General features: G+C 38.8%; 1 protein-coding gene across 2 annotated transcripts in view; it reads right to left on the minus strand.

The window, feature by feature from the left end:
• chchd3a (coiled-coil-helix-coiled-coil-helix domain containing 3a) overlaps window positions 1-27,064 on the minus strand; it is a 62,000-nt gene that overhangs the window by 26,247 nt on the left and 8,689 nt on the right. For both annotated transcript variants that reach the window (XM_014984966.2, XM_088003458.1), the window contains exons 4-6: window positions 24,910-25,000; window positions 17,512-17,692; window positions 111-194 (exon numbers count right to left, since the gene is read on the minus strand). In XM_014984966.2, coding sequence (XP_014840452.1) covers window positions 111-194; window positions 17,512-17,692; window positions 24,910-25,000 — 356 coding nt within the window. The remainder of the gene's footprint in view (window positions 1-110; window positions 195-17,511; window positions 17,693-24,909; window positions 25,001-27,064) is intronic.

Consider the following 27,064-nt stretch of genomic DNA (forward strand, 5'->3'; position numbering starts at 1 on the left):
ACTTTAACACCCCATTGAAACGATGACCTAATTTACAAACTTAAATAGAGTGTTGCACAAACTATTTAAAGGACATTAATCAGTAGGAAGGAAGGTTTTTTTCCCCTTACCCTTTCTCCTAGTCGGGCCACCTGCTCTCTGTAAAAAGCATCCTGCTTCTTCAGATCTGCTTCCTTGGCCGCCAGCTGCTTGGCCTAAAAAACACAGACAAGAGAAAAAAATTTTTTCTATGGAAATTATGGGAATAATAGATACATTTTATAAATGTACATATAAATAAAAACACTTCCCAAATCCAACCCTTTTGTATCATAACATGACTGTCCAAGAAAATCTCAATGGTTTAGAACACCACCAAAAAATGTATATATTGCAATAGATAAATTCAAAAAGACACCCAGAAGTCTTATGGTCACACAACACAATCATGGGGAAGACCAAACTTTACAGTTAAGTCAGTCATCTCCATAAGTCACAAAAGGTCACTTGTAAAAAAAAACAAGCTGACAGCTCAGATGATGCAGGATCCAAGCATATTTATGAGAATGTGAGTGGAAGAAAAGGCGCAGAAGCAACAGGAGTAATCTTTGCCTTGAGAGGATTGTGAAGCAAAGACTATTCAAGAGTTCGGGGAAGATTCACAAGCCACGGACCCTGGATGGGTTCAGAACTTCAAGAACCGACATAGCGCATGCATAACCAGGACGCGGGCTACAGCTTTCACATTCTTGTAGTCTTTTGATAAATTTTGCATTGAATTTGGAAATCAAGATGTCAGGGTCTGATGTTACAGTGGAGAGGCACTTCATTCATTCTGCTTAAGGTCCAGAGTAAAACCTCCACACTCGGTATCAGTGATGATTTGGGGAGTCATGTGAAATGCTGGTGGGGGTCCACTGTGGTTTGAAGAGTTCAAAGTTTTATGTACCAGGCGTCATCTACCTGCAGAACTTTGAACTTCACCCTTCGATTTACTAACAAGAATTAATTAAAAAAAAAAGATTATTTAAGTGAGTCTTAAAAGAGCCATGCCTATGTGCATAGCGCAAAACTGCAGCAAAAGGACAGTCATATTCAGTAAATTAGAACATAATTTCAGGAATTCAGTTGTCTAAGAGAAACATACATAGATAAATTACACACAGAGTTATTTTCTTAAAGTTATATTTCTGTTAAATATGAGTATTTTCCATTTAAAGTGAATGGAAATATGACATTTAAGATAAGAAGAAAAAAAATCTATTTTCTAATCCAGAAATGTATTTTAAAAAAAGATGAAATGCAGAAATTGAACTCAGAAATGAATTGTTAAAATAAACAAACTCTTCTATAATATTAAAATGTTTTAAGACGTAGTGGTACCTGCACCCAGGGACATGCAGGTAGACATAAATGCATGCACAAAGCGCGAGAGCCAGCCTGTGTCTTGGCAGGCTCTTGTGCTTGCTCTTCAGGTAAAATATCAGGACAAGAAGATAGCATCACTTTTTGTAGCGACCATGTATTGTGTTCTGCCATATATGTTTACCGAGGCTACCTATCTTTGCTGTCCTCCCCTCTACTGTGACCTTCACTAAATGTACGACTGACTTTCTCTGTGACATGCAGCACTGATAAGACCTGATAGATCACCTCTCGCAGGAAAAATAAACAACATCAGCCTGTGCACGAGGGCCAAAGACTAATCAAAACATATTTACCAGTCCACACAAGATTAAAAAAAAAAAAAAGATCATTACCTCACCGGCCTAGCTAAGCCAAGCTGTAGGGACAAATTTGCAAACAGACTAAAAATGAAAGCTGCGCAAAAATCAAAAAAACAGAACAAGTCAAACAAACTGAAAAGAAATCCAGAAGAAGAAGAAAGAAAAAAAAAACTCACCTTCTGCTCAAATTCCTGAATAAGGCAAGCATTGGAAGAGAAGAGTAAGGAGACACTGATTTATTCTTTTCTTCAAAGTGACATTTGGAAAAGGTTTAGTATTCAAATGCCAGGAGTGACTGGCTGCCACGCTGTTCTGCTTCAGTAATCATTCTTCATCCTTCAAGTTTACACTATCGCTGGCAAATACACAATCCTGTGCATGCACCCTTAATGCATGTGTGGTTTACAACCGCAAAATGTGCATCTAGTCCTAAAGTTCATGAGTATTTACAGTTATACACAAGATTACTAAAGAGTACTTTTACATTAGGAAAGCGGTCACACAGGTGTAGCCTTGAAGTTCTGAGTTTGAACACTATAGGAAGCTTGGGAATACAGCAACATAAAAAAATACTATATATATATATATAAAATGCCTTAGCCCATCCAATCTTCACTACGCTGATAACCATCTGAGTGTAGCTACTCAACACACTGCAGGCGAAACTGTATGCGGCATGCATCGTGATGAGGAGTCCCAGAGAGGAGCTGTCCTCACACGAGATGAGTGGGGGAAGTTTCAAAGTCAAGGGGATACTCCAAGCTCGCTCTGGAAGGAAGACCGAGACAGAAAACACTGTCGCAAAGGCAAACACCTTCATTATAGTGCCAGACAGTGAATAAAACTAACTCCAGGGCAACACTTTATCACACTCGAGACAAGACTCTGCAAAAAAAAAAAAAAAACACAACACCAGGACCGGGGTGCTGGTGTCTCCAAAGTGTCCTCAAAACGACCCGACATAACCTAGCTTTATTGCTCTGGTCAAACATTTCTCTCTATTGTGTCCCCTTACAGCAAGTGTTGTTGTTTATTTTGTGCACAATGAAATCAAGACACAGTCATACCACAAGCCTAGTGCTGGGTAAATGTGCCCTGCAGTATACTTTAAAAATTATGGAGTTACCGCACTAGAAAGAACCTTATTGATTCGGAGCCTGCAATCACTGCCTCTAGGAGAGGATGGAAAAGTTTTCAAGTGTCTGGAGTAACCCTGCAAAGGTGCCAGAAAACTGTCTCCCCCAAACAGCTCAATTTAGCCTGAAGGGATAGAGGAGGGGGCGGCAGGGGGGCGATGGGGAAAGTGGGCAGTATTGGCAAAGAGTTGCTATATTGTCAGGAGTGTGTCAAAGCGCGACGTCACGGTGGTAAGTGATGACTAAAGGTGTTGATTTTACCACTAAAGAAAACATGCACGCAGATGCTGAGAAGCAAACAGAAAGCTCAGACACTAATCTGCAGTACACAAATCATCACGTGCACACACAGCAGCCTGAGCAGCTGTGCTCACAGAGAGCAGGCTGAGAGATAAATGTGTGCTGAAGGGGCGACTAAAGGGCTCATTAAAACAGGAGAGGTTGTGACAGAAATGTGTACCAAGGGATTTCTTTTTTCTGAATCCCCTTTTGTCAGAGTCTATGGGAGTGTCTATATGTACACGGACCGGTGCATGTGTTCAGTTTCCACGCGGGGCTGGCTGACCCTCCTTTTTGACGACGCACAGGCCCAGACCCACACGCATTATGTTGGGATTTTTTTTTTTTTTTTACCCACTGATTAATCCCATTCAGAAGGGTTAGAAGATAATCTAATCACACTAAGGGCCAAACAATGAGGACAGACTTCAGCGCTGACCATACACTTTCTGTTCTTCTAAAAAAAAACAAAAAAACAGAAATGGTCGCTAGTGGAGGAGAGCTCGTAGGGTTGGGGGAAAGAAAGAGGCAACTTGATAAGACGATACTCAAAGTTTTGTAGACCATATGCGGAACTATTCAGCCTATCTGAAAATGGAAAACCTATGCCAAAACTAAAAATAAAAAATAAAAAGGCAATTCAAAGTGCTTGGCAGGACAAGAGAGAAAAGTAAGTAGAATCCAAGAGGCTAACTATCCAGAAGGTAACGCAGTGTACAGATCAACAGCACAAGCAGGGGAATGTGTTAGAGAAGCACTGGAAAAATGTTGCATTTATTAAAATAGGGCATAAAAATAATTTGTTGAGAGGTAGCCAAAAAGATTTCTGCTTAAAGCTCAGCCAAAATCATTAGCCCGCAGTACAAAAAGCTGATTGTCAACACATCGAGAAACTGACATACTTCATGAACGACAAAAGAAGGGCATCTACATTGGTCAGATTTTCTTTTTAACATCTCTGGAAAGTTTTGAGTTTTTGTTTATAATTCTCAGACAGAAAAAGTGGCATTTTATTTAGTTGCATGGTAATAGCTGCTCTTGAACTGTGCGCAAAAATTCTCCAAAGTAAGCCAAATTCTTACTTTTGGCCTTCTTACACGTTCGCGTTTGAGGTTTTAGTAATCTTTATTGTGCATTTGAGGTAAGACAAATAAAAACAGCTCAAGTTTTCTGAGCTTCGTGGCAAACACTTTTCACCCAGCTTTACTCTGCCTAATTTTCCAGTGCAGCAACCCTGGACACCGAAAGGAAAAATATCCCATTGAATGCATAAAATTTTACAAGAGTACTTCCATTTCTTTTTATAGCCCAGGAATAAACAATATTGTTAATAAGCAATAAACATTTTTATCCTATCCCATCTCTGATTAGGGTTCGGTAGCACAAATGGCCGAGGGTGACATGCGGCTGAAAGTGAGACCGCGGTGGTCAGATTAAACGAATCGTTTAGGCTCGGTGATCGCCTCTGTGAATATCAATTAGCAAGCCGCTGAATAATTAAGGACAACTGTGTTTTTAATTAGCTGACTGCCGCAGTTTGAGCAGGGCGCAGGGCTGGGAACGAGGAGGAGGAGGAGAAGCAGGGAGGAGCTGAAGAGGGGAGGGGTTGAGAGAGCAATGAGAACAGGTGGATTTTGCTGCGTCAGCCCACCTCCCCTTGCCTCCCGCCCACCCGCCGGCTGTTCTCTCACTGAATTGCTCCCTTATAGTCCATTTTCTTTCACACCTGCTTTGTTGTTTCAAGTACTCTGACATTTGCTTTTTTTTTTCCCTTTCAGAGTCTGCGGAAGGACCGAAATAAAAATAATCTTTACCTGTCAGCAGTACCAAAGTCTGAATACGCAGTATGTGTTTGGCTTGTATGGCAATGAATGGGTGTGTTTGGAAAAACAAACATTAAAAGAAGAGGCTTTATTACCTCTGTTGCAATATGTTTGCTCACTTTAAGTTAACACTACATGTGTCAGAACCATATAAGGTAACATTTCTTGACCAACTTGGACATATACCGTGTATCACAAGGCATTCATAACCCTTGAACATTTTATTTGTTTTTTTAGGTGACACACCAACATAAAGCAACTTCAATTTTAAAAGCTCAATGCAGATTGTCAATTGGATTTGACTAGGGCATTTTAACAGAGCATCGCATTGCAGGTCGTGTTGAATGTTCATGTTATTATCCTGACAGAAGGTGAATCCCTGTCCCACTCCGAAGGATTTTGCAGCTTCCCAATCCCTGAATCGCTGCAGTATGATGGTGTCACCACCGTGTCGGTGGCAATGACATGGTTGGTGAAATGTTGTTTTGCTTGTCTTTTGCACATAGGCCAAAAGAGTACATAGTTTCATTTGACCGGAGCAAACCTTCTTCCCAGAACACTTTCTTCCATGTTTGCCATCACCTTGAAAGTTAGTGGCAAACTGCAAGGCTGACTTTCAATAATGGGTTTCTTCTTGCCACTCTTCCACGAAGGCCACATCTCCGAAGTACACATCTAATAAATGTCCTGTCAAAAAATTCTCTCACTTGAGCTGCAGCTCTCTGCAGCTGCTTGGGCATTAACGTGGGACTCCTGGATTCTTCTATGATTAAATTGTTCCTCGCCTGCCCTGTCAGTTTAGGTCACTGACCATGTCTTGGTAGGTTTGTGGTTTACTCTAGTTTCAGATGATGGATGATAGAGTGCTCCATGAGTTTATCAAAGCTCAGGAACTGCTGGTGTAAACTTCTTCAAAACCTTTTCTCTGACCTTCCTGCTGGTCTCCATGATGCAGTTTATTCACAGCCTCTGTAGTCTTCTTCAAACAGCTGTGTTTACATTGAGCTCAAACTGCTTATGGTGGTGTATTTACTTAATATGCAACTTCCGAAAGAAATTGGTTGCACAAGAGTTTATTTAGGAATGTCAAAATAAAATGGGATGAAAGCTAATATACTTTTTGGCATTTTATTTGCAAACTCATTTGAAAATGCTACTTTGCATCCATCTCACAAACTCACAGAAAAAAATGTTTTCTAGCTTGTGGTTGTAAAGTCACAAACGTAATAAAAAAGTTAAAGTTGCATTGTTTAAATCTACAAGAAATTTAATTTCAAACAAACAAAAGGAACATTGCACTACTTCACTTTGTGAAAGTTAATGGCTGAAAGCAATTCATTTCACAGTTCAATGACAGAAATTCTCCGATGTAATAAAATGGAGGAGTTCGGTTTCAATGTGTGCCTGCTAGATGCTTATAAATCATGATAGGTGAAAATAATTTTGAGAGATGTCGTGATCAATAGTGCACAAATCAAATCTCATCACATTAACAGACTGCACATCATCCATAACCTTGTTTTCTTTTATGCCCCTCTCTGCCACCGTCGTCCCTGCCTTGATTCACCCCTGTCACGAGTAGCATCATAATCAATGCTCCCTCACACTGCCCGAGTACGCAATGCAGCACGGTGGGTCAGAGCTGCACACCGGGGCCCATCTATCACGTTCACGTGCGACAGGAGCCCATGACAAACTAATACTGAAGCCGTGAGCAGCAAGTCCTGCACGATCCCACTGGCAGCGGGGAGGTCACGGGGGCAGAACAATACGGCCGTGCTCTGGTGTTAATTAGCGCAGCGGAGGTGTAGGTGGCATGCGGAAGGTTAGAGATGGATGGAGGGAGAAAAGTGAGGGTTCACAGGGTAGACGGGATGAAACGGTGTTTGGTGGATGGAGAGAGGATTCAGGGTGAATGTGGAATATAGATGACAACAGGGCTGGAAGAAGAGACGGTTTCTTCTGACAGCTGTTGGGGAACATTTCACACTTCAAGACATCAGAAGAGAGGTTTGATGAAAGGCAGTTTTTTTTTTTTTTTTTACTTTTCAGTAGTATAAGAATACATCAAACTTTTCAGACATATCTTCGTAATAACCCGTGGCTTTTTGCTACAAAAAAAAAAACAAAAAACGGTGGTAACATTATCTTTAAAATGCATGAGCAGCAAATAAATTTTCAGTGATACCATAAAATATTACCTGACCTTACTGGCCAATAATAATCTAATCTTTAACATCACCAGTAAAACATGGGAGTTCGCAGCTGAGGCTATAAAAATCCATTGGAGATCATTCGCTTTTCCTGCTTAATAAGCATCATGGGAATTTACTGAGCACCAGTCACACTCAAGTTCATGGCCAGCTATTAGTCTCCACAGGAGATTTCAGGAGTATGGGCAATAAAATCGTGTCCATTATGGTGCGGTCAGTTAATGAGCTTAACACTGATGAGATCAAAGGATGCACGCTTAGTCCCAGCCAGAGTTCAAATGCTGTTTCACAATTCTACAAGACCATTTTTAAGGTATGTTGCCCCCAATGGTGAACCAAAGCATCAGACATCAAGGAGTTTTGTAACTGATGCTTAATTAGTCAGTTTTAATAGTATTTTGCTGTCATACTTACAATATGGTAACTGCAAACAAGCCAAACAGAAGGAGTTCACATTCTTTTAGTCACTCAAACACAATGCCAGACTGTAGATTCATTAAACATAGTTACAACACATACAAAAACATTTTCCATCCAATTCTGTACTGGTTCACTGAACTGGTGGAAACTGTTACTGAACACAATGATTTCTACGACTGACAAGATCACACCTAAGTGTTGTTCAGTCACAGCATTTTCACCGGCAAATAGACGATAGCAGGGGTCAGCAACCTTTACAACCCTGAGAGCCATTTTTGCTTTTGGTCCAGCTAAAACAAATTTAACAGCAGCAAAAGCAACATAACTCTTTGAAAGAAAATAGTTTGTTTTTATAATACATACTGCAGGAAATTTGTTCTGGTTTTTAAATGAAAAAGCGATAATTTTGTTTTTAGGTTGTATACATCTTCTGTGGGGTATTTACAGGTAATTGAAAATGACATAAAAAAACGAATGTAGTTTGTAACCTATTGACAAAAAAAATTATATAAAAGAATATTCGGGGGCGATGGGTGGCTAGGGTGGTAGAGCACATGGGCAGAGGCCATAGTCCTAGATGTGGTTCCGTGCCTGGTCTCTTTCCTTAGGCAAAATTTAAAAAATGGCACAATGACCTACTAGGTCAAATGGCAAAGGGACATAAGGTCGTGACAAGTAGGCGGCAAATGTGGGCGACTTCATTTTTACACATGTATCACAACTGCTGACCATTTATCGTAAATTAAGATGAAGTGCCAAACGTGTAGGACGTTAGCAATGGACGGCTGACGGTCTTGTTTGTTTCAGCTGGCTTTAAGAAGGCTGAGTCAGACGTTGTTATCAAGTCAAACATTTACATCTCATTTGCTGTCAGTGCAAGTATGAAGCCGTTTCCGAAATGTACCGCTTTAGTGCAATTGTAATTATAAAAGAGTTTTGAAAAAAATATAAAAGGAAAGTGAACAAAAGTTAAAATGCTGACAGATGTAAGAAATCTCTTTACACTGCGATGCATTTCGAACCTCTCAGCTTGTGTTGGAGACATTACCAATCCTCTGTGGATGGACGGCAGCAACATCTGCTTGCTCAGAGATTGATTAACTGGCTGATCGCGCGCCTCTGGTGTAAACTGATTGATTGATCATTCTGTGGTGGGTGTTGCCTTAGCCCACCTCCCTGGGGAGTGAACCGCTGGAGGTCTTAAGTCATCTGTCATATCCAACACAGAAGAGATACAAAAGGGATGGGGAGCTGGAGGTTCATTACCAAGCAACTGGGAGGGTATGCACTAATGAAAATGAAGCAATCTGGGAACATGGGATATGCCTGGGTTTTTCTACTTTGCAAAAGTGTTGTCATGTGTTACGAAATAATGAGGAGATATACGTTCGATCTAAAGCTGTTTGCACCAAACCAATGTGAAAATGGCTGACAATAATTACACAAAGTCTGGAAACCCAATTGATCTTAGTAAAATTTAATCTAAACTAATAATGTAGCAGCAGTGACAAGCAAATTCTTGAAAATTTTTTGGGATAGTTTAGTTTTGGTCCACAGCCAAAACCAATTCAGAAATTAAAAAAATACTAAGATGGTGTAAACCTGTAATCGTTTCCTTTTTTTGGAATGTAAAATATCTGGTCATTTAAATTTTTGACCTCATCTTCAGTTAAAGTAGGCAGGAAAGGTAAATGTTACTCAAAACAGAAAGGAGTCAGATGAAAACATGGAGCAAAATGAGGAGCTAGTCGGACAGAATCCTAAACGGAGGGCAGAAAATTCCTTTACCTGATCGTAGAGAACAGACAAAATGACCTGGGAGTGCTATGAGCCGTATTACCTTTGGACAACAGATGTCCCTCGGGTGCTAAGTTAATGAGAATGAGTGCTGGTGAGAGAAAGGCATGAGGAGAAACAACCGACGGCAAAAAAAAAAAAAAAAAAAAAGGTGAGAGGGAAGACGTGGGTATGAAAGGACACAGCCTCGAGATGTGTTGCTGACACTAGACCTCATGGACAACCCACATGGCATGTGGCTGGTTTGTCTGTTTCCATGTGCCTGCGGCTTATGAATTTTTTTACCTGTATAAAATCCTGATAGTGTATGTATGGGCAGCTGAAGGCTTGAATGATTATGACTAGAGATACTCTACATTATGTATGCCGACAGTGTGTTAATACATATTCATTGTCCCCAGCAGGTGGTTTTCACAGGCCTGATAAAAAGTAGGAGTTCACAGTCAGAAGTGTGGCCTGTCCAACCCTCGTCAGCAGAAACACATCCCCCTTTAATTGCCCAACCAACCTCTTTGTCCAACTACACCCTGGTTAATTAAAACTAATAATAAAAAAAGCCAATCTTCTTTGCATGCAGAGATTAACCAGTTACAAATATTAACATGTAACAGTGTTTTACAAAGATTTCAAAATGCAAAAATATCTTTCAGTCCTGTTTACTTTTTCTTTTAGTTTACCTTTATACACTTTACTCTAACAAGTATCTTCATGTTCCTGTTTTCTGGTGAAATAAAACAAAACAACAACAACAAAACACATTTGTGAAAATTGAAGGAGCATCAACAATCACTTTAAGTAAGGTAACAGTTTAAAACTAACGAAATCACAGTGGCTTGTTTGTTCAATAAAAGACAAAGTGAGGTAACTATAGGGTTCTTGTTGCACTCTTGAAAATTCACTAGCAGCAGTACAAATATGCACCATATCTTACCATATATAATGCATTTTTTATTGGGTTTTGTTAAATGTTCCTACCTGCATGTTGCTTTAAATGCTGTTTTGGCGTTTCACATTATAAGTGACTTTATTGAAAAGTTAATTTGTGAAGTAAAATTAGCTTTTTACATATCGGTTCTTTCCTTTGCAGTCAAACACTTGAATGCAAAGGACTCAATTTCTACCTCAAACGCCGTTAGCTAAGCTGACTGTTCCCTTCCTTAAAACCACATTAATACTGCTCTCAAAAAACACAGAAAGACCACTAATATGAAAAAGACCAGATAAAAAGATTGAGCTACCTGTGTGTTTAGGTATTAATGTTGAAATGACATTATATGCACTTGGCTATTTTACAAAACTTGTAACTTAAAACCTACCTCCCAGAGACAGAAGCAAAGCAAATTAAATATGACAATTCGAAACCAGGGTACATGTATGGATATAAACGATGAAGCACATTTTTTGATTTAAAGAAAGCATTGGAAAACATAATCAAAAATCAGACTTAAGACACTTCCTTTACATTTTTTTTGTCTGGCCTGGCTGACAACATTTTCTATATTTGCTCAGCAAATATAGAAAATCTGCAACACAAGAGTTGCTGAGTAAGGTAGTTGTTGTTTGGAGTACACACATTGAATTATTTCTTTACACACACACAAATCTGACATGATTTAGCATCACTTCCCAGAATGTTTAGTACAAATGAGGATGAATATATGCATAATAAATGGACCCACCACCCTGTGAAGCTGGAGCAGTAAATTGACTGTACAAGTTCTCTTGTCAGAAATAGGCTGTCCGGACTCCAGTATCCATCCATCAGTCGAAGCAAATTTATACCCTGGCCCTGCTGCTGGAAGCCTGTAGTGCCAATTATGTGAGCGGGTGAGTGCCAGGTGCAGATTGCCAGCAACAGGCCCAGCCAATTAAAGCCTAACCTCATGTCTACCCCTAATACTGGGATGGTATCTGGGTAGCTCAAGCCAGGCAAATGGGTGCAGGACTCCTGACGTTGTGAGAAAAATTGTGGAATGGACATGCTTCAAGACAAAGCAATGAAAAAGATGAAACTTTGCACACGAAGAAAGGTAAGTGATAGCTCCTTACCAAACATTATCCAGAAGAAACTAGTATAGCGCGAATTTACTTTTGCAAAATAACCTTTTTTCTGTACTTATCGTACTTTGTGGCATATAAGTCACACTTTTTTATATAAAATTCAGCTTCCACTGTAGTCAGATACAACTTATAGTTTTTTTGTAGTCAAAGTTATCCTTAGTTTATTGAAAAAATACATGGGAGTTTGAGTATCTGTAGAGAATCCCACTGAAACAAAAGTTGACACGAAAAAGCAGTTTGTTGCACATTTTGAATGTTAGTTGAGTTATGCTAAATTTATATTAATTTCAAAACAATTGACCAACAGGGCCATTGGAGTAAATCTGCACCCTAAAACATACTGGAGCTTTGTTATCATGACATTAGGTGCCAAAAAAAGTAGGACAAAGTAAAAGTACAATTTAACTGTTTGGAACCAGTTACTGGTAGTACACAAAATCACCTTACTCCACCCAAACCAATGTTTGGAGTAAGGAAAGATTGATGACTTTGGGTTTGATTGAAAAGTCCGCCTGAGGGTTAGAGCCCTGTTTCTATGGTGAGATGCTTTGACCAGTGATTGATTAAACAATGGACCGGTGTGGCTCCGTGGGGAGAGGAATTGTTGAAAATAAAAAGAGAATGGCAGAGGTCTATTATTTCATTAAAATAAAGATGTGTGGACTGACAGGTGTATGTAGAATGAATATGGGACTTGCATGGCTCTTGTGAGTCCATATGTATTACAGTAAATGTCAACATATTATTTACTAGATCATCTGTTTATGTTCATGTTATTTGCTTTGTATTCAAGGGAAACCAGTGTTGCCTTTATAATTAACTGTAAATCTGCCGTGAACAACCAAAAAAGAAAAACTGGCTTAAACGAGTTATGGGCATTTTCTCTCCTAGTCTAATATCTTAAAAATGTGGAAAGATGACAACCTAATTAGAATGCCAACAACGCAATGAAATGTTGTGAATATTTGTAATTTAGTATCCATTTGTAAAACTAGGCATAATACAGCCACTGTCAACTAACAACACCTTTTCTCCCTTGGCAACACTCACTTCCATTCCCGTTTACAGTATTTATCAGACTTTGCACTTTTGTAGATGGAGCCAAACAAACTGGAACCATAAACATTCTTATCAAAATATTTTAAAAGAAGTATTATTTTTAAAGCAGACATTTTTTTCCCCTCAAATCTTTTGTAGAAATGCATTTTGTTCTTTCTTACATGGTAGACTTCTAACAAACCCCATGTTTGTTGTTCCAATTTTCTTTGCTGTGGCCCTCCCCGAGTGGCATTACATGTGTGACCACTGATGTCGAACGTTTTCCCTGCAGACAACAGAACCCCAGAAACCCAACATTACCAACGACGACAACAAACAGCCCTGCCTACAGTGGTGTGAAGTTTCAATTACCGGTAGACTTGTTGGCTGGTGGCTGCCAGTCAACCTGACTAGGAAGGGAATGACTGAGAGGAAAGAATTCCTACTGGGGTGGCACAAATCATCTAGCACCCTGACTACAAATGGGACTTAATCGTTAAACATGTGTACAATCTATATATAATTAGTGTTACTAAGATTATGATTAATGTTCCTTGTGGAAACCCCTCCAGAATAGCTCAAGCAACTGACCGATAAAGTTGTACATGAAAAAAGGCCAATTTGCTAATCTTCCTAAAATAAAATTAACCTCCTTTAATGGAAGGTTTAGGTTTGCAAGGAATATATAAATATTCAGGGTATCAAATATGAGTTTTCTTAACATTTTAAAAATCTCTTTAAAAGTTGCACTTCAATTTCATAACCTAAATTGGAGCTGAATGCAGACAAACTAAATTTCGCAGGATGTATGTGGCTATGGAAGATCATATAGAGGTATTAATAAAGGAAACTAAAAGGTTTTTTATAATAAAACAATTTTTTCCAAGTCGTTTTATTATAAATTTTACATTTCTCTTATGTTGCCTCGATAGTATTTATTTGAAATAGCAAGTTTGGCAGTCAAGAGGCCTGAACTCACTAGTGCAGATTTTATCCATTTATCCTTCCATATTGCCCAAGACCTCCATCACAACACAAACCCAAAATAAAACATATTCTTTTAAGATTTTACATTTCTCGACAAAATTACAAAATGTGACCAAAAGCTAAAAATAAAGTTTTCTAAGGAAGTTAAACCACAGGTTGGTTGGTTCTCTCAAGAATTCTCCCTAAATCAAAAGAGACTTTATTTTTAACTCAGCACCTTAAAAAAAAAAAAAAAAAAAAAAAAACAGTTTGATGGCCGGATTAGTAACATTTTAATTTTACTGTAAAAAAAAAAAAAAAAAAAAAAAACTCAACAAATCAATAAAACAAATGTTAACCAACCGTGGTCTACGCCAAAGTCTCGAGTCAAATCTCTAGGATGGATGTCGCTATAATTGGTGTGGCTGTGCAAGCCGAGGCTAAGGCCATTATAGGTGAGCATGGGGAGGCATAACTGCTCATAGCCTCGCTCTCATTGTGAGAAAAGAAGTAGGGAACGTATGGGGTCCTACCACTCACCGTGACCTGTATCTTAATGAGCGGGACAAATCGATACATGCTGAAAGAGGAACACAACGGCGTTGCAATAAGACAGCTCTGTCTGTGTACACATTTGTTTTTCCAGTAATAATGTTCAGTTCTGGTGGAGTTTACATACCCTCTCCGGCCTGAATGACATTACTTATTGATTTGTTTGAATTATCTTTTTTTTTTTTTTTTTTTTTTTTTTGTCATGGAATAATCATACAAGCAAAAATCTTCATAAGTTATACTTCAAACTAATTGACGTATAAGTAACATGTATAACAGCTACTAATAAAGTATTTTTAAGTTTAACGTCTCACCTCAACTCTTCCAAACAAACTTTTTACGCCATTTTTTTTTTTTTAGGGTTACTGAGTGAAAGCTTAAAGATGATAGCTGGTCCTAGAGCTGGTTTGCATTGTAAAACAAAACAAACAAACAAAAAAACTATGGAAAATCTTCCTTTATATCTCCATCAGCAAATAAATCTTGTGTTTAGTAAAACAAACCATAAACATTCTTAGACGTTTATATATTTCTAATTTATTGACTTTGTAAAGTAGACCTAGTTCTCATTTTTAGGCAGGTACAGATGCTTACGTGCGGCACAATGATGTGCATTTCATTTTTACGCATTACCTGTGTGAAAGTGGTTTTCATACAGGTAAAAAAGCCTGAATGAAAGCACACTTGATAAGAGGCGTGGATAAAAAGCAACTCCTGTAAAACTGAAAAAAAAAAAGAAGTCAAAATTCACGTTTAAGTTTAAAGTTGAGTATCGAAGAAGTTAGTCTTTCTGCTCCTTTTTAGTAAGAAGGAATAAACTGAAAAATTAAGTCGCACACTAAAACACAAAAGAGGCAGGAATAATGTAATGTAGCACACGTACACACGCAGACACACAAAAGACAAACACGTTTTATGTTTCATCAAAAATGAGTTCGCTCTGGTTAGCTGGCAATCCTGGAGTTTGACGAACACAGAGAGAAATGACAAAGGGAGGGAGACGTCTTGGGTGAGAGGCTGTCTTTAAAGAAAGCAAAAAAAAAAAAGTCAATTTCCAGTTGAAAAGAACATTGGCTGTGTGGAAGCGTTTGGCTTGACAATTACACGAGTGCTGCAAACCGCACTGCACCTCCACTGATAACCCGTCGGATTCTATTAAAACTTCAGCACTCCAAAGGACACTCATATGGAAGAAATTATCACACAGACTCACAGTGCGTGTGGCGCGTTTTAAAACAGCAAAAAAAAAAAAAAAAGAAAAACTGTCAGACAATAATTCATCATCTACATTATTCCTATTGTGAGGAGGCAGAGAAAAAAAAAACTGGAAGGGAAATTAACTATTGGAATTTGGCAGAAACTCACAAAATAATTAAAGATTTATATAAGTAAACTGATTGAAGGTTAAGTTTATTCTGTAAAACTGTGTGCAGTTTGAAAGTCTGCTAATGACCTAAAAGTAGCTTTTTGAGTAACATCAAATACCATCACAGTATATATTTGCACTCGGATAAACACAAACAATTGTGGTACCCTCCTTTGAATTACCACTTTAATGCGGTGGAGGGTATGTGTACCCCTATCATCTTGAGGGCTTTGTTATCCGGAATTTCAGCATTTGATGATTTCAAATCGCCGTCTAGGTTCTAAACCCAACTCCTCCAATTGGGCCGAACTCTCTCCTACTCTGTAGTTGCCCAGAAAGAGGCATCAGGCATGGGTGAAGACTGGAGTGAAGATTCAGGTTTGTCTTCTCAAACCCCCAGTCGGCCGTGGCAGACGGCCTCTTGTACTGAGACAGGTTCTGTTTGAGGGTTAAAGGGTAGTTTTTCCTCTCCACTGTCGCTACATGCATACTCGATGTAAGAGACTAATGTATAGTCAACAACAAGCGATTGTCACTACGCGCTCATCCAGAAGGAGTGAAATGCTGCAAGTCAGTGACTCGATGCCATCTGCTGGGTTTCCTTAGATACAGATTTTTTTAATCTACTTTGATTAATTAATTGAGCATACTGTACTGTTTGATAAATAAAGTAGATTACCCTGTAGAGGAAATCTACTTTAGGTGTGTATGCCTTTCATAAAAAACATATTTCAATTTTGAGATTAAGAACTCTAGAAAGCTAATATTATTTTCTTACCCTTCCTTATTACGGTCTCCATCTTCAGTGCAATTAAATTACACAAACCGAATTCCTTAAGAAAGTTTCTTCATGGACACTTACAGGAAAAGAACATCAAACCATGGTTTTACCTCCCTCGACATTCCTCTCTCGTCGCCTTTGTTTTCACTTTGAGTTCGGTTCCATATGAGGGATTCATCACATACTTGTCCAATGGTGGGAATCACGTCCTTGCTTCACTCTTACTCCGTCACAACAAAATGATTCATTTTTCTATTACTGCGATAAGCGTGTGAAATGAGCTATATGATCAATAGCGTAGGCCTGTAAACAGTGGCCACACTCCAGGGAAAATGTGTTTTCTTTAGTAAACAATACACTGCCTGCATGTGGTAAGAATGCTCATCTAAAATTGTTTGCGAAGGCAATTTAGGGAGGAAAAAAAAAGAAGACACAAAATGAAAACATTCTTTATAACAATTGAGGGATGAGCAGAGTAAGATTTGCCCAAGACAATATTAAGCTACAGCAAATAGTTTTGCTTACGCTATGATGTTTACAATAAACTGTGCAGTTCATTGTAAACTGCACAGTGCGCAGGTCCTTTGGCTTTGTTGTACACAGATGAAGCTTTGAGGACTACTGCATGTGTATTTGTGGTAGTGAGATGAGACAGTCTAAGTATTTAATTGAATTACTCCTTAAAGATATCCCCTGCACCACAACAAACTCAAGATTTGCCACAGTGCCAGTCGTGCAGCGCTGCTAACACCAAACACTTCAAAGCTTAAAACACTGCATAAGCATTGCCCTAATGAGAGATAAACCTTGGTCCCAGTTTGAGGTCAAGAGCGCTCTGAAGCAGGTTTTCATCCAGGACGCTTATTTACACGGATGCATTATTTTTTTTACCTCTATCCTGAGTCACAGCACTTCCTGCTGCTGACACAGCATGATGCTGCCACTTTATGGGCTATACGGTTGTAAGAAACATGTGAAAGAACGCTCAATTATTGAAAAAATAATCATAAGCAATTTTTAAGGAGGTGTACTACGTGTTTTCCAGCTACATAGTGACATTTTATAACATAAAACTCAGAAAAGTCAACTTTGCATGACATCCTCTTTAAAATCATTCCAATCACTCCTCTTAACCACAATAAGAATAAACTTACAAAGCATAATTTGGCAGAAATAACGTCAATAAAAATCTCTTCGCAAAGCATATGTATGGAACGGAAATCGAAATTGTGCAAACCCGCCTACTCAAAAACAAAAACAATCTATACACTTAAGTAGGTAAAAAAAAAACAACAACAAAAAAACAACAATGCAGCATCTTGAAAGTGACGTTCACTTTAGCTGCTGTGCAATATATTAGAAAGAACACTTACGAGTAGCTGAGCACGAAGCTTCTCATCCTCACTGCTGATCCTCTCCCTAATGATCGCTTGCTGGAGGCTGTCATGGGTGAGGGCTCGCTCCACAGACAGGATCCTGGATAGTTCTTCCTGGACTTTGGCCTGAGCGTCAGCTTGAGCCTGTGCTGATGCCCGGGCCTTCTCTGCATCATACCTGGGTAGGATCAATAAAGAGAGTGTAAATATTGTTAGAATAAAACTTAGGTAGAATGATAATATATGATGCCTGTGCATACCCCAACGTTTCCTGCTCTAGCTTTAAATAATACAGGAAGAGGATTTAGTACACCGTATAACCAAGGATGGTGATTGTTTGGTACCAAGAATTAGTGCTCTTAACATGTGCTACTGGTTATTTTTGACAATAATGTGTTTTTTCTTTTTAAACAGTCAGAGATGCTTAATGAAAGCACCAACTGACTCCAGAGCATTAGTGAAGCTCACTTGTTCCTCCCATCACAACATTAGAGCAACATGGTGGCAACAGCCCAAATAAGACAATTTCCCAAAATGTACTGGTGCAAAACTTGGCATTGATGTCAAACACAATGCTAAGATCAACTACACAGTTGATCACTCCAGGCAACGCATCTGCATTGTTCCAGAGTCCCGTCGCGGCGTGACATGCAGCACAGCAGGGCTCCATCATGGCGGCGACCTGAAATTCACCGATCTCCGAAGAGTGACCCATTTTTCAGCAAATGTTTGTAAAAGCAGTCTGCATCGCTGGCAGTCAATCTGTTGCCATGTAGGTGATTGGAGCCACCTACAGTCTTGCTTTTCTTTACATGTCCCTGTCATTTTTAAAAAGTCGCAATGAAGGACAGCACTGAGGAGTAACAGATGAGCACTGACAAAAGTTCAAAAGGCAAACCTGAAATCGTGAGAACCTCTGTGAGAGGGTTTATAACAAATTTAAGTGATTACAAAGAAGATCTATTTGATTATCGATGGCAGTAATCAATTCTGAGAGGCAGTGTTCTCAACAGACGCAGCAAAATCTCTGCAGACGAGAGGACCAGTATTTGAACCCGGCCACTGGGTTGTCTTAGTTGCCTAGCAACACAGTTCCAACTAGGTGACATTGTGCTTGATTGAATAAGGAAGAACATCCCCGAAACCCCTAAAAGTGATCTTGTGTCTGATATCAAACACTCAAGCCGAGGCAGAATAAACACAGAGCTGACGGAGCGAGCAGTGGAGTGAATTATGGCAAATTCAATGAAGGCGAGGGAGATCTTCATAAACATCAGCCTAAGAAGGATGTGGAGAGATGCACAACAGATACATCTGATGACCACGGCAGAGGGCAGCTGAAAATATTGACTGTATGGCACAGTTCCAAGACAGGGACCCAATTAAAAACTAATTTCCTCCAGAAAAGATGGGGAAATTGTAAAACAATGACACTACTTTTAAAATAGTTATCCTTTTAAACCCCCGTAGGGATTTGAACACATAAGTTATAATTCATTTAGAGCCTTCTCAGGTTTTTCGACTCATTATGGGAATTTACATATCCGCTAATGCATGGTTCCAGGCGTGAATGTTATATAAGTTTTCTACCTCTTAGCTATGCTATTCTTCCCGTTACAAGCACACACTAATCTGTCAAAGTGATAGGTTTTCATCTTTTATTAGAAAAAACCTCATTTACTTCCTCAGTCAGGTGTGAATGTAGACCACATGCAGACAGTGATGAATGCTGATGGACAGACTGCTAAAAGCAGATCACCTACATACCTGTAGCTTTGAAAAGATGACAGGTAGGAGTAATTCGCATATACGCCTGAAGTCTTAAAACGGCCCCGCATCGCAACTAAATGTCGGAGGATTTAAAGAGGGGGCGGGAGGGGCGGGGGACGGGAAGAAAACGGGTGAAAGTAAAGAGAAAGTGTGAGCAGTGGCAACATGACATGTTTGGCCCTGAGGAAGTGAAGCAACGGAGGAGGGAGACAGAGAGCGGGAGAGAGGGGGAGAGTCGGAGGGAGACAGCCATGTCCAGTCTCACAGTCCACTGGGCTGCACACGTCGGCACACTCCATCCATCATCAGGCTCTGACTCACGCACACACAGACACATGGGGAGCCTCCTAATGGCCTTTTACATTCACCATTTCCCCCACAATCCACGCCTCCCCGCCTGTGTGCCGCTAATGCATCTAAGCTACCTCTACTCAAGACGCTTAGACTGCTGCTACAACTTGGACTGAAAGAGAACAGTAAACAAGATTTTTCTTGGAAAAGTAGTTTTGATGGTACTTGTGTGGGCCAGCAAATGTAGCCGGTTCAACCTTTTGACATGCCTTTTTTTTTTTTTTTTAACCAATATGCTTTTAGCTGAACATATAGGATGAAAGTACATCAGATAAAAAAAAAAAATGTTTCATCACAATTGAGTTTCCATAATGTACCGGATGCGTTGCAGCTAAAATAAATGTTTAAATCGCTTGATGTGCAAGTGTTTGAAGAAAGCATTTATTAAGAAAAGGCCACACTGTGATACGGCGCTAACCTGCAATGTGGTTCTATTAATTTTTGTTTTAATTGCATTAAATTCACAACAGGAAACCACGAAAATATATTTTTGTTTCTGCAAAACTGGGTTTGATTGTGTTCATGTTTTGGCTTTTTTTTTTTTTTTTTTTCAGAAAAGGAACAACAACGTCTGAACAAAGTCTGCACCGGCTAAAAAATAAATAAAAATAAAAAAATCACCTAAATTCGTTCTTTTATTTGTTTTGTGAAGTCCCGCAGAACATCAACAACCAAAAAGATAACTTTTTACCAAAAAGTGCAGCATGACTAAGAAACATTAAGGATTCCATATTTTCATGTCTGTGATTTATGTTTTTTCAGTTCAACACACAAGGGAAACTAAATTAACATCAACTTGACAAAATGTATTTATTCATTTGTTTATTTGAGGCCCAATGGATCAACCGATTGGTGACCCAAAACTATAATCTGATCTGGAAAGAGAAGATTTCCAGGAGAAAAGGAAAGTGTGGGTGGAAAAAAAAAAGAGTCTATTGACTCTCTCACAAGTGCTAACCCAAGCAAAGACTGCTATCACTAGCGAGATGCTATCTGTCTGCTTCACCTCTATTGCTTTCCAGTCATTATTGCCCTGTCTCTGGGATATTGGGCACATTTTTCATCTGACTGTAGAAGACTGGCACTGGGAGAGAAAGGGGGGCATTGACGTAGACAATGGTTGAGTCAGACGGAGAGAGCAAACACTGTAACTAAGAGGCAGAATGAAAAAGTATATCTTTAGAGGACAAGTGGATGATTTTTTTGTTTCTGTTTTAGCCTGGCACTGAGAAGACTTAGAGGATAATCTTGGCTAATTAACTGTTGTTTTGATTGTTAACTGGACGGAGTCATCAAACAGCCAGTTGGAGAACAGAATCTGTGAGATTTCATTCATTTGAAGAGGAGGAAATTGGGGTGAACTGTGTCTGATACACCAGAGTAGCTGCATGCTACCTTCTGGAGGTGTCCTCAAAAACAGAGTTCATAAAGGAAACATACCGTAATAAATATAAGGATTAAGTCCATTAGAACAAATGTAGCAATGCAGGGTTAGCACAAACTAAGCATCTAGAATTTATACAACACTGCTTCTTTCTTTGGGGACTTTTGACGTCAAAATGTCTCCGTTAACGTGCAGAATTGAAGAGTGTTGAATATCTGCAGAACCAGCCAGCCACTCAATAGCTTCTCTCAGGAAGCTTGTTTCCATGCTACCATGCTATAAGAACTCAATTTTAACGAGGATTTCATGACTATAACAATGATGTTTTAAAGATAGAGGCCCACAGCTTCACATCTTCTCCACGGTGATTGCTGAACCTCACAGATCCATCTCTCTGTACTTCTAAATGTGGCTGAAATGAAAATCCATAAGCTTTGACACCAGATCAAAAGAGAAACGCTTCTTCAAAAAAAATAAATAAATATTTGAGTACATTACTAAACATCTGAGTTAATAAGTCACAGCATGTATGACAAAAAAGAAATTAACATCTGTCCCCCATTTCTCCATGCTGTTCTCCACCTTTTACTGAAAAGTAATGCACAGTGCATTGAGCCAGACCAGCATACCAGTCCAGGCTCAACCCAGGTCCCTGGAAGCAAAGCATTTAAGCACCCACTGCAATATTGATGTTACGAATAATGCCGTAGAATGCTGTCTATGAATATTTAACGACTCATCCATTCTCCCTGACACACACATGAACACATGCATACACTGCATCTGATTATACAACAGTGCAATAAAGTTATACTCTGGATGATAGAATGGGAACAACCCAAGTCAAATGCTTTCCGCGGAACAATAAATCCCATTGTTTTGCTTCCAAGTTTTTAACGTACACTGCACTTAGAATCCCTTAATCGAAGTAAATTATTATTATTTCTTCGATTAAAAGACGGCAACATCCTCTGGTTGAAGTAATCAGTGAAGCAGGTCTAAAATGCAAAATGTATGTAAACTTAAAATTTAAAATTCAACTGGTGCAGCGTCACTGATGTAAAGAGGTCTGGAGTTTTCCTGACAGGGTAATAGCCAACCAGATTAAGCAACTTTGCTTCTTCATAACCTAATGGAGGATTTCTGAGTAGGAGCATGGTGACACAAAAAGAAGAAATTTGAAGTCGAAGCTCGCTCAGGCTAATCTAGAACTAACAAAGAATTTAATAGGGCAGCTGGTTAAATGTGAAATGAGTCAAAATCTCTCGGAGAAGGTCAGCGTTCTTACTCTTAAATCAGACATGCAATTATATCACACAAGCTGCTTGAATAAATGTTGAAGAAATGGATTGAATTTGGACAAACACAACTAACCTTTTAGTGTTTGAGCTGGACACTCAAACTCAACCCATATTCACAGAGGGAGTGAGTTTAATTAAAAAAAAAGAAAAAAGGCTGGAATATTACCAACATACAGGAAATTAGAGAAATGGAGCAACACGGAATAACAGCAAAAATGGAGGAACAGAAGGAAGAGACAAGAGCTAAGAGGTCGAAAGTGTCTGAGAAAGTCAAAAGACGAAGAACTGGTACAAACGGCGATAAAGGATGCACTGGGTTGAGGAAGAAGGGACGGGTGAGTATGAGAGGTTTTTTTTTTTTTAACTCTCATCCCACCTTCCCTATCATCCTTTTCTGTGGCGTTCTGCTCGGATGCCTCACAGAGAAGCGGCAGAGGCAAATCTGCTCTCTGCACCCGCTCCTTTCTACAAATTAGTTTAGGCTGCACCTAAATAAACCCGGAGCTCAGAGTTCCTACTTCCTCTCTACCAGAGCAAAATATGCAAAGCCAGATCTCTGGAGTTCATTTATGGTCTTACAGCCAAACAGATGGAATGGTGCCTAATCTAAACACCACAAATCCTCAAATTCGCAATAACTTTTTTTTTTTTTTTTTTTTGACACTGCACTGCTGCGGAAGATTGAGTGAAGGAATTCAAAACTGCCACATTACGATATAAAAAGTAGCACATAATTGTGTGACGTGAAAAAGGTAAGATAATTTCAAAATTAGAAACAGTTTTAAACTTGTAGAAGTTTAAATGCACATTGTATTTTTTTGTAAAGAATTTGGTAAAGCATGTACACTTGTCCTTCTACTCCATCATCTTAAGCTAATTTTTGTTTATCCCGTATTGCATTACATTAAAATAATCAACATGAAAACACTGAAGACTCTGGGTGTTTCTGTAGCCTAATCGGAAACGTTCAAGTGGTACGAAGAATTTCCAAGGCCACTGTACATCCACTAAGGTCTCCATCTAATGTTTCATTTTTCTGTGCTTACACTGTGCAGTCGTCTCACAGTTTCACTGCTCTGGCACCTAGTGGTTCTGTTAAATGAGCTGTATTACACTATAACTCACAGAAGGAAAGCGTTTTAGCCCTTACTCCAATCTAGCTGAAAAAATATCTCATCTCAGCGTCTTCTCTGCTATCTCTACAGGGACCATTATACTGCAGTTAAATTATAGGCTCAGGGCACAAATGAGGAAAAAAAAATTGTTTTGTTTTTTTACCTCCATTTGTACAAAAAAAAAAAACAAAAAAAAAAACATTTAATCTCCAAGGATAAAGTTAAGCAACTACTGAAAATAGAACAGCAATTTATTTAGAGTTTTGAGTAATCGGCTTGTTTCATCACTGAAAGAGGAAACCTATTTGTCTTCCTGGTACATCCCACCATTATCTCTAACGGTCCTGGTGTTAGGATATTAAGGACAAATTCTACATCTTCAGTGTGGTTATGAATTAAAGGAAAATGTCCTGGAGTAGATGTCTCTCTCTCTAGTGTCCAAAAAGATCAAAACAGAAATAGCAAATGCAGAAATGGTGACATGGTCACCATAAGTAGCTGTTAAATCAGTGCAGTTCAGAACCCACAAAATATGTCCAATTTACAGCAGACTACATGGAACGTTCTGCAGACTTGTAGGGGAAAATGTGCAAAGAAAAACAATGGATAAACAAGTAGATGCAAGGATAGGTCGGTCGGTTGGTCAGATGGATGGATGGATGGCTAGATAAATACTGATTTTGGTAAATTGTAAGAAAAAAATACAATCATGTCTGTGAATACACTATATATACAATTATAATACCCTTCCCCACAACTTCAGTAGTTGCATGTACTACTTTGGGTCCCTGTTTATCATAAAGACATATTAAAAGACACAGAGCAATACAGTGATGTGATAATATGGGATGCACAGGCCAAAAGATATAAACACATAAGCAAAAGCCAGAGGATTATTCACTGATGACAAAAAGAACAGAAAGGACATGAAGAGGTTTCTTTATCAGGCTGTGCTAATGGATCACCTCCTCTACACCCAGGAAATTATCTCAGCATTGTGCTCCCCTTACTAAGACATGATTAATTGATTGCAAAGGAACAAGAGTAAAGAAGAACAGAAGATAGGGAAGGAGGGAAAAGTGCTGAGGTACTTCGGAAGAGACGTAAATTGGAAACAGTGGGGATCGGAAAGTCTGGTGCTGACCTTTTGGAATATTAATGAAACTGGAAAATGGTCAAGTTTTAAAAAGAAGAAGACATTTCTTGATTCTGAAGCAAAGAACTGGCATGGAAACAGACAAAAATGAGCAAATAGCTCAGTGGTCAGACACATGCCTTGCAATTTAGTTTCACTAATAATAAAACCAGATAGTTATCCCACAATAACAGACTAGTCAAACATAAATCTTATAATTTCCTGTCGTATGCAAAAACTAGGCTTTCAATTTAAAAAACAAAAATTAATCTAGAAAAGAACAAACAAACATCTCTAATTTGAAAGGAAAACTTGTGTGTAAGTGTGCAGGAAACGAACCATGCTTGCATATCTTGCTCTGCTTTGGCCCTCTTTTGCGCCAAGTCTTTACGCAGCTCATCAGTGATCTTCCTCAGGGCCTCTTCATTCACTAGAGACAAAGAAAAAGAGCGAAAATGAGAAAATTAAAAAAAAATCTTAACAAACACGGCCATGTTTCATATTGAGGCAACAATTACGGGAAAAATTATTGATTTTTCAACAAAGCCGGGGAAAATTAACAATCTACCAAACAACTAACAAAATAAAACATCCAAGCTGTTAAATTTGTGATGGCTCTCCGGCGAGAGTGAACAAATTTTCTTGCTCGACATATTGAATGCATAGTTTCAAAGAATAAAAATAGAATAGAATAGAAAACTAATATATTTAAGACATGTTTAACAGTGCTGCTTTGCAACCAATGCAGAATTAAGATCTGTATAAATCTATCCAGGAACAAAGTTAAACCCTGTCACTGTCATGAGGACACTGGAAAAATATCAGATAATTTAAAGACTCTACATCCTCCAGTTAGTGACCAACATCAGTCAAGTCAGAGAAAGAAAGCTAGCCCAGTTAAGCCTCTTATCCAGGTCAAAATCAGCATGTTTCAGGTTTATAATTTTACGTTAAACTGCAAACGCTCTAATAGGATGTCTTTTGCACAAAAGAGATCAAAGAGCAAAGAGAGAATAATGGCCTTAATAAGTTCCTTTTGGCAAAAAACAAACATCATGTCAGCACAAACAACTCAGATCATCTGTCAAGCGCAGCGATAAAGGCTGATTCTTTATATGTATGTGGGAACAGGAACTTGGCAGCTGCCTCCAATCGATAGCAAATCTCAACTCAGCTGCCTCATGCAAAAGGTTTATGATTTAAAGCACATCAGCAGATCTACAACAGAAATTCAAAGCATGTGTAATGGACTAGACCACCATGCAAAGCTATTCTGCTCTGGTCCACCAACAAGGGACAGATATTAATCTCTGGAAAAACAAATCTAAATACTGTCAATATTAAAAAGATCGAACTCAGAAAATGATCCAGGCACGAGGTGCATACAGGATATTCATTTTCCCTGTTGCAGATTTAGTACAACAGATTAATCACAAACATTACAGTCCTAAACACCAACAGTTATTATACTCATCATCACACATCCTTCATAAATCATATCCCCTAAATATATATATTTATCTCCTATGATGGATTTCTGCATCTATCATCTACTTGGGAGTGTCGTAGAGTCACTGTAGATTTTTAAATTACTCTTGATGTCTTAGAGTTAAAAACAACTTTCTATATTTTCTAAACACATATTCGTCCTCTATAACAAATCTTCATTGTTTAGGAATTTTCCCTCATTCACAGATTAATCCTCCAACAAGTGAAAAAAAAAAACAACAAAACAAAAACAACAGTAACATTGAGGTGAAAACTGATGCTCAACCTGTCACCAAATTTCCAATATTTCTTTACAGTCGCCAAAAAAAAAGGCACATAGACATCTTTTTCCTGAAAAAAAAAAAAAACATAGTTCAATACCACCCTGTCAACACATATTCGTGTCATTGACGACAGACGTATATGACTCCTTGTCCTCACCAGTCTATCTTGGCAGGTAATTAAGCATGAAAGTAAAGATGCCGGCCGGCGACTGGGCCAAAACGTGCTCTGAAGGCAGAAGTGGCATACGGTGTGCTGCAACGCTGCGGTGATGAAGGGGGAAGTGTCTGAGCCTGTCAAGATTAGTCTCCCACTGCATTAGTTGGATGGGATAATCCCTATTGTCAGAGTCTATTATTACCTGGTAACATGCGGTAACAGCAGCCGAGAAAAACATCATTATTACTAGAATAAGATTAACACAAAGCAAAAACAATAAGGTTACAGATATGCAAAACAAATTTCTTTGAGACAACAGCCAGATTCCACAGCATGGATCTAAATAGTAAATCAGTAAATTGAAGAAGGTACTGATGAATATAGTTCATCGGATTACTGGTCACGATCTTTCCACATCTGGAAAAACTACAGGAATGACAATATAAAACAAGTGATTCTTATATTCTCTTGAAATGTTAATATCAGTATTGACATTATACATTTTTATATATATAACTTCCCTTACTGAAAAATTACTGATTCTCTTAAATTTGACCAGGGTGCC

The sequence above is a fragment of the Poecilia mexicana genome, unplaced genomic scaffold (assembly GCF_051168715.1).
Source record: "Poecilia mexicana isolate PSO_F unplaced genomic scaffold, ASM5116871v1 scaffold_23, whole genome shotgun sequence".
Classification (NCBI taxonomy): Eukaryota; Metazoa; Chordata; class Actinopteri; order Cyprinodontiformes; family Poeciliidae; genus Poecilia; species Poecilia mexicana.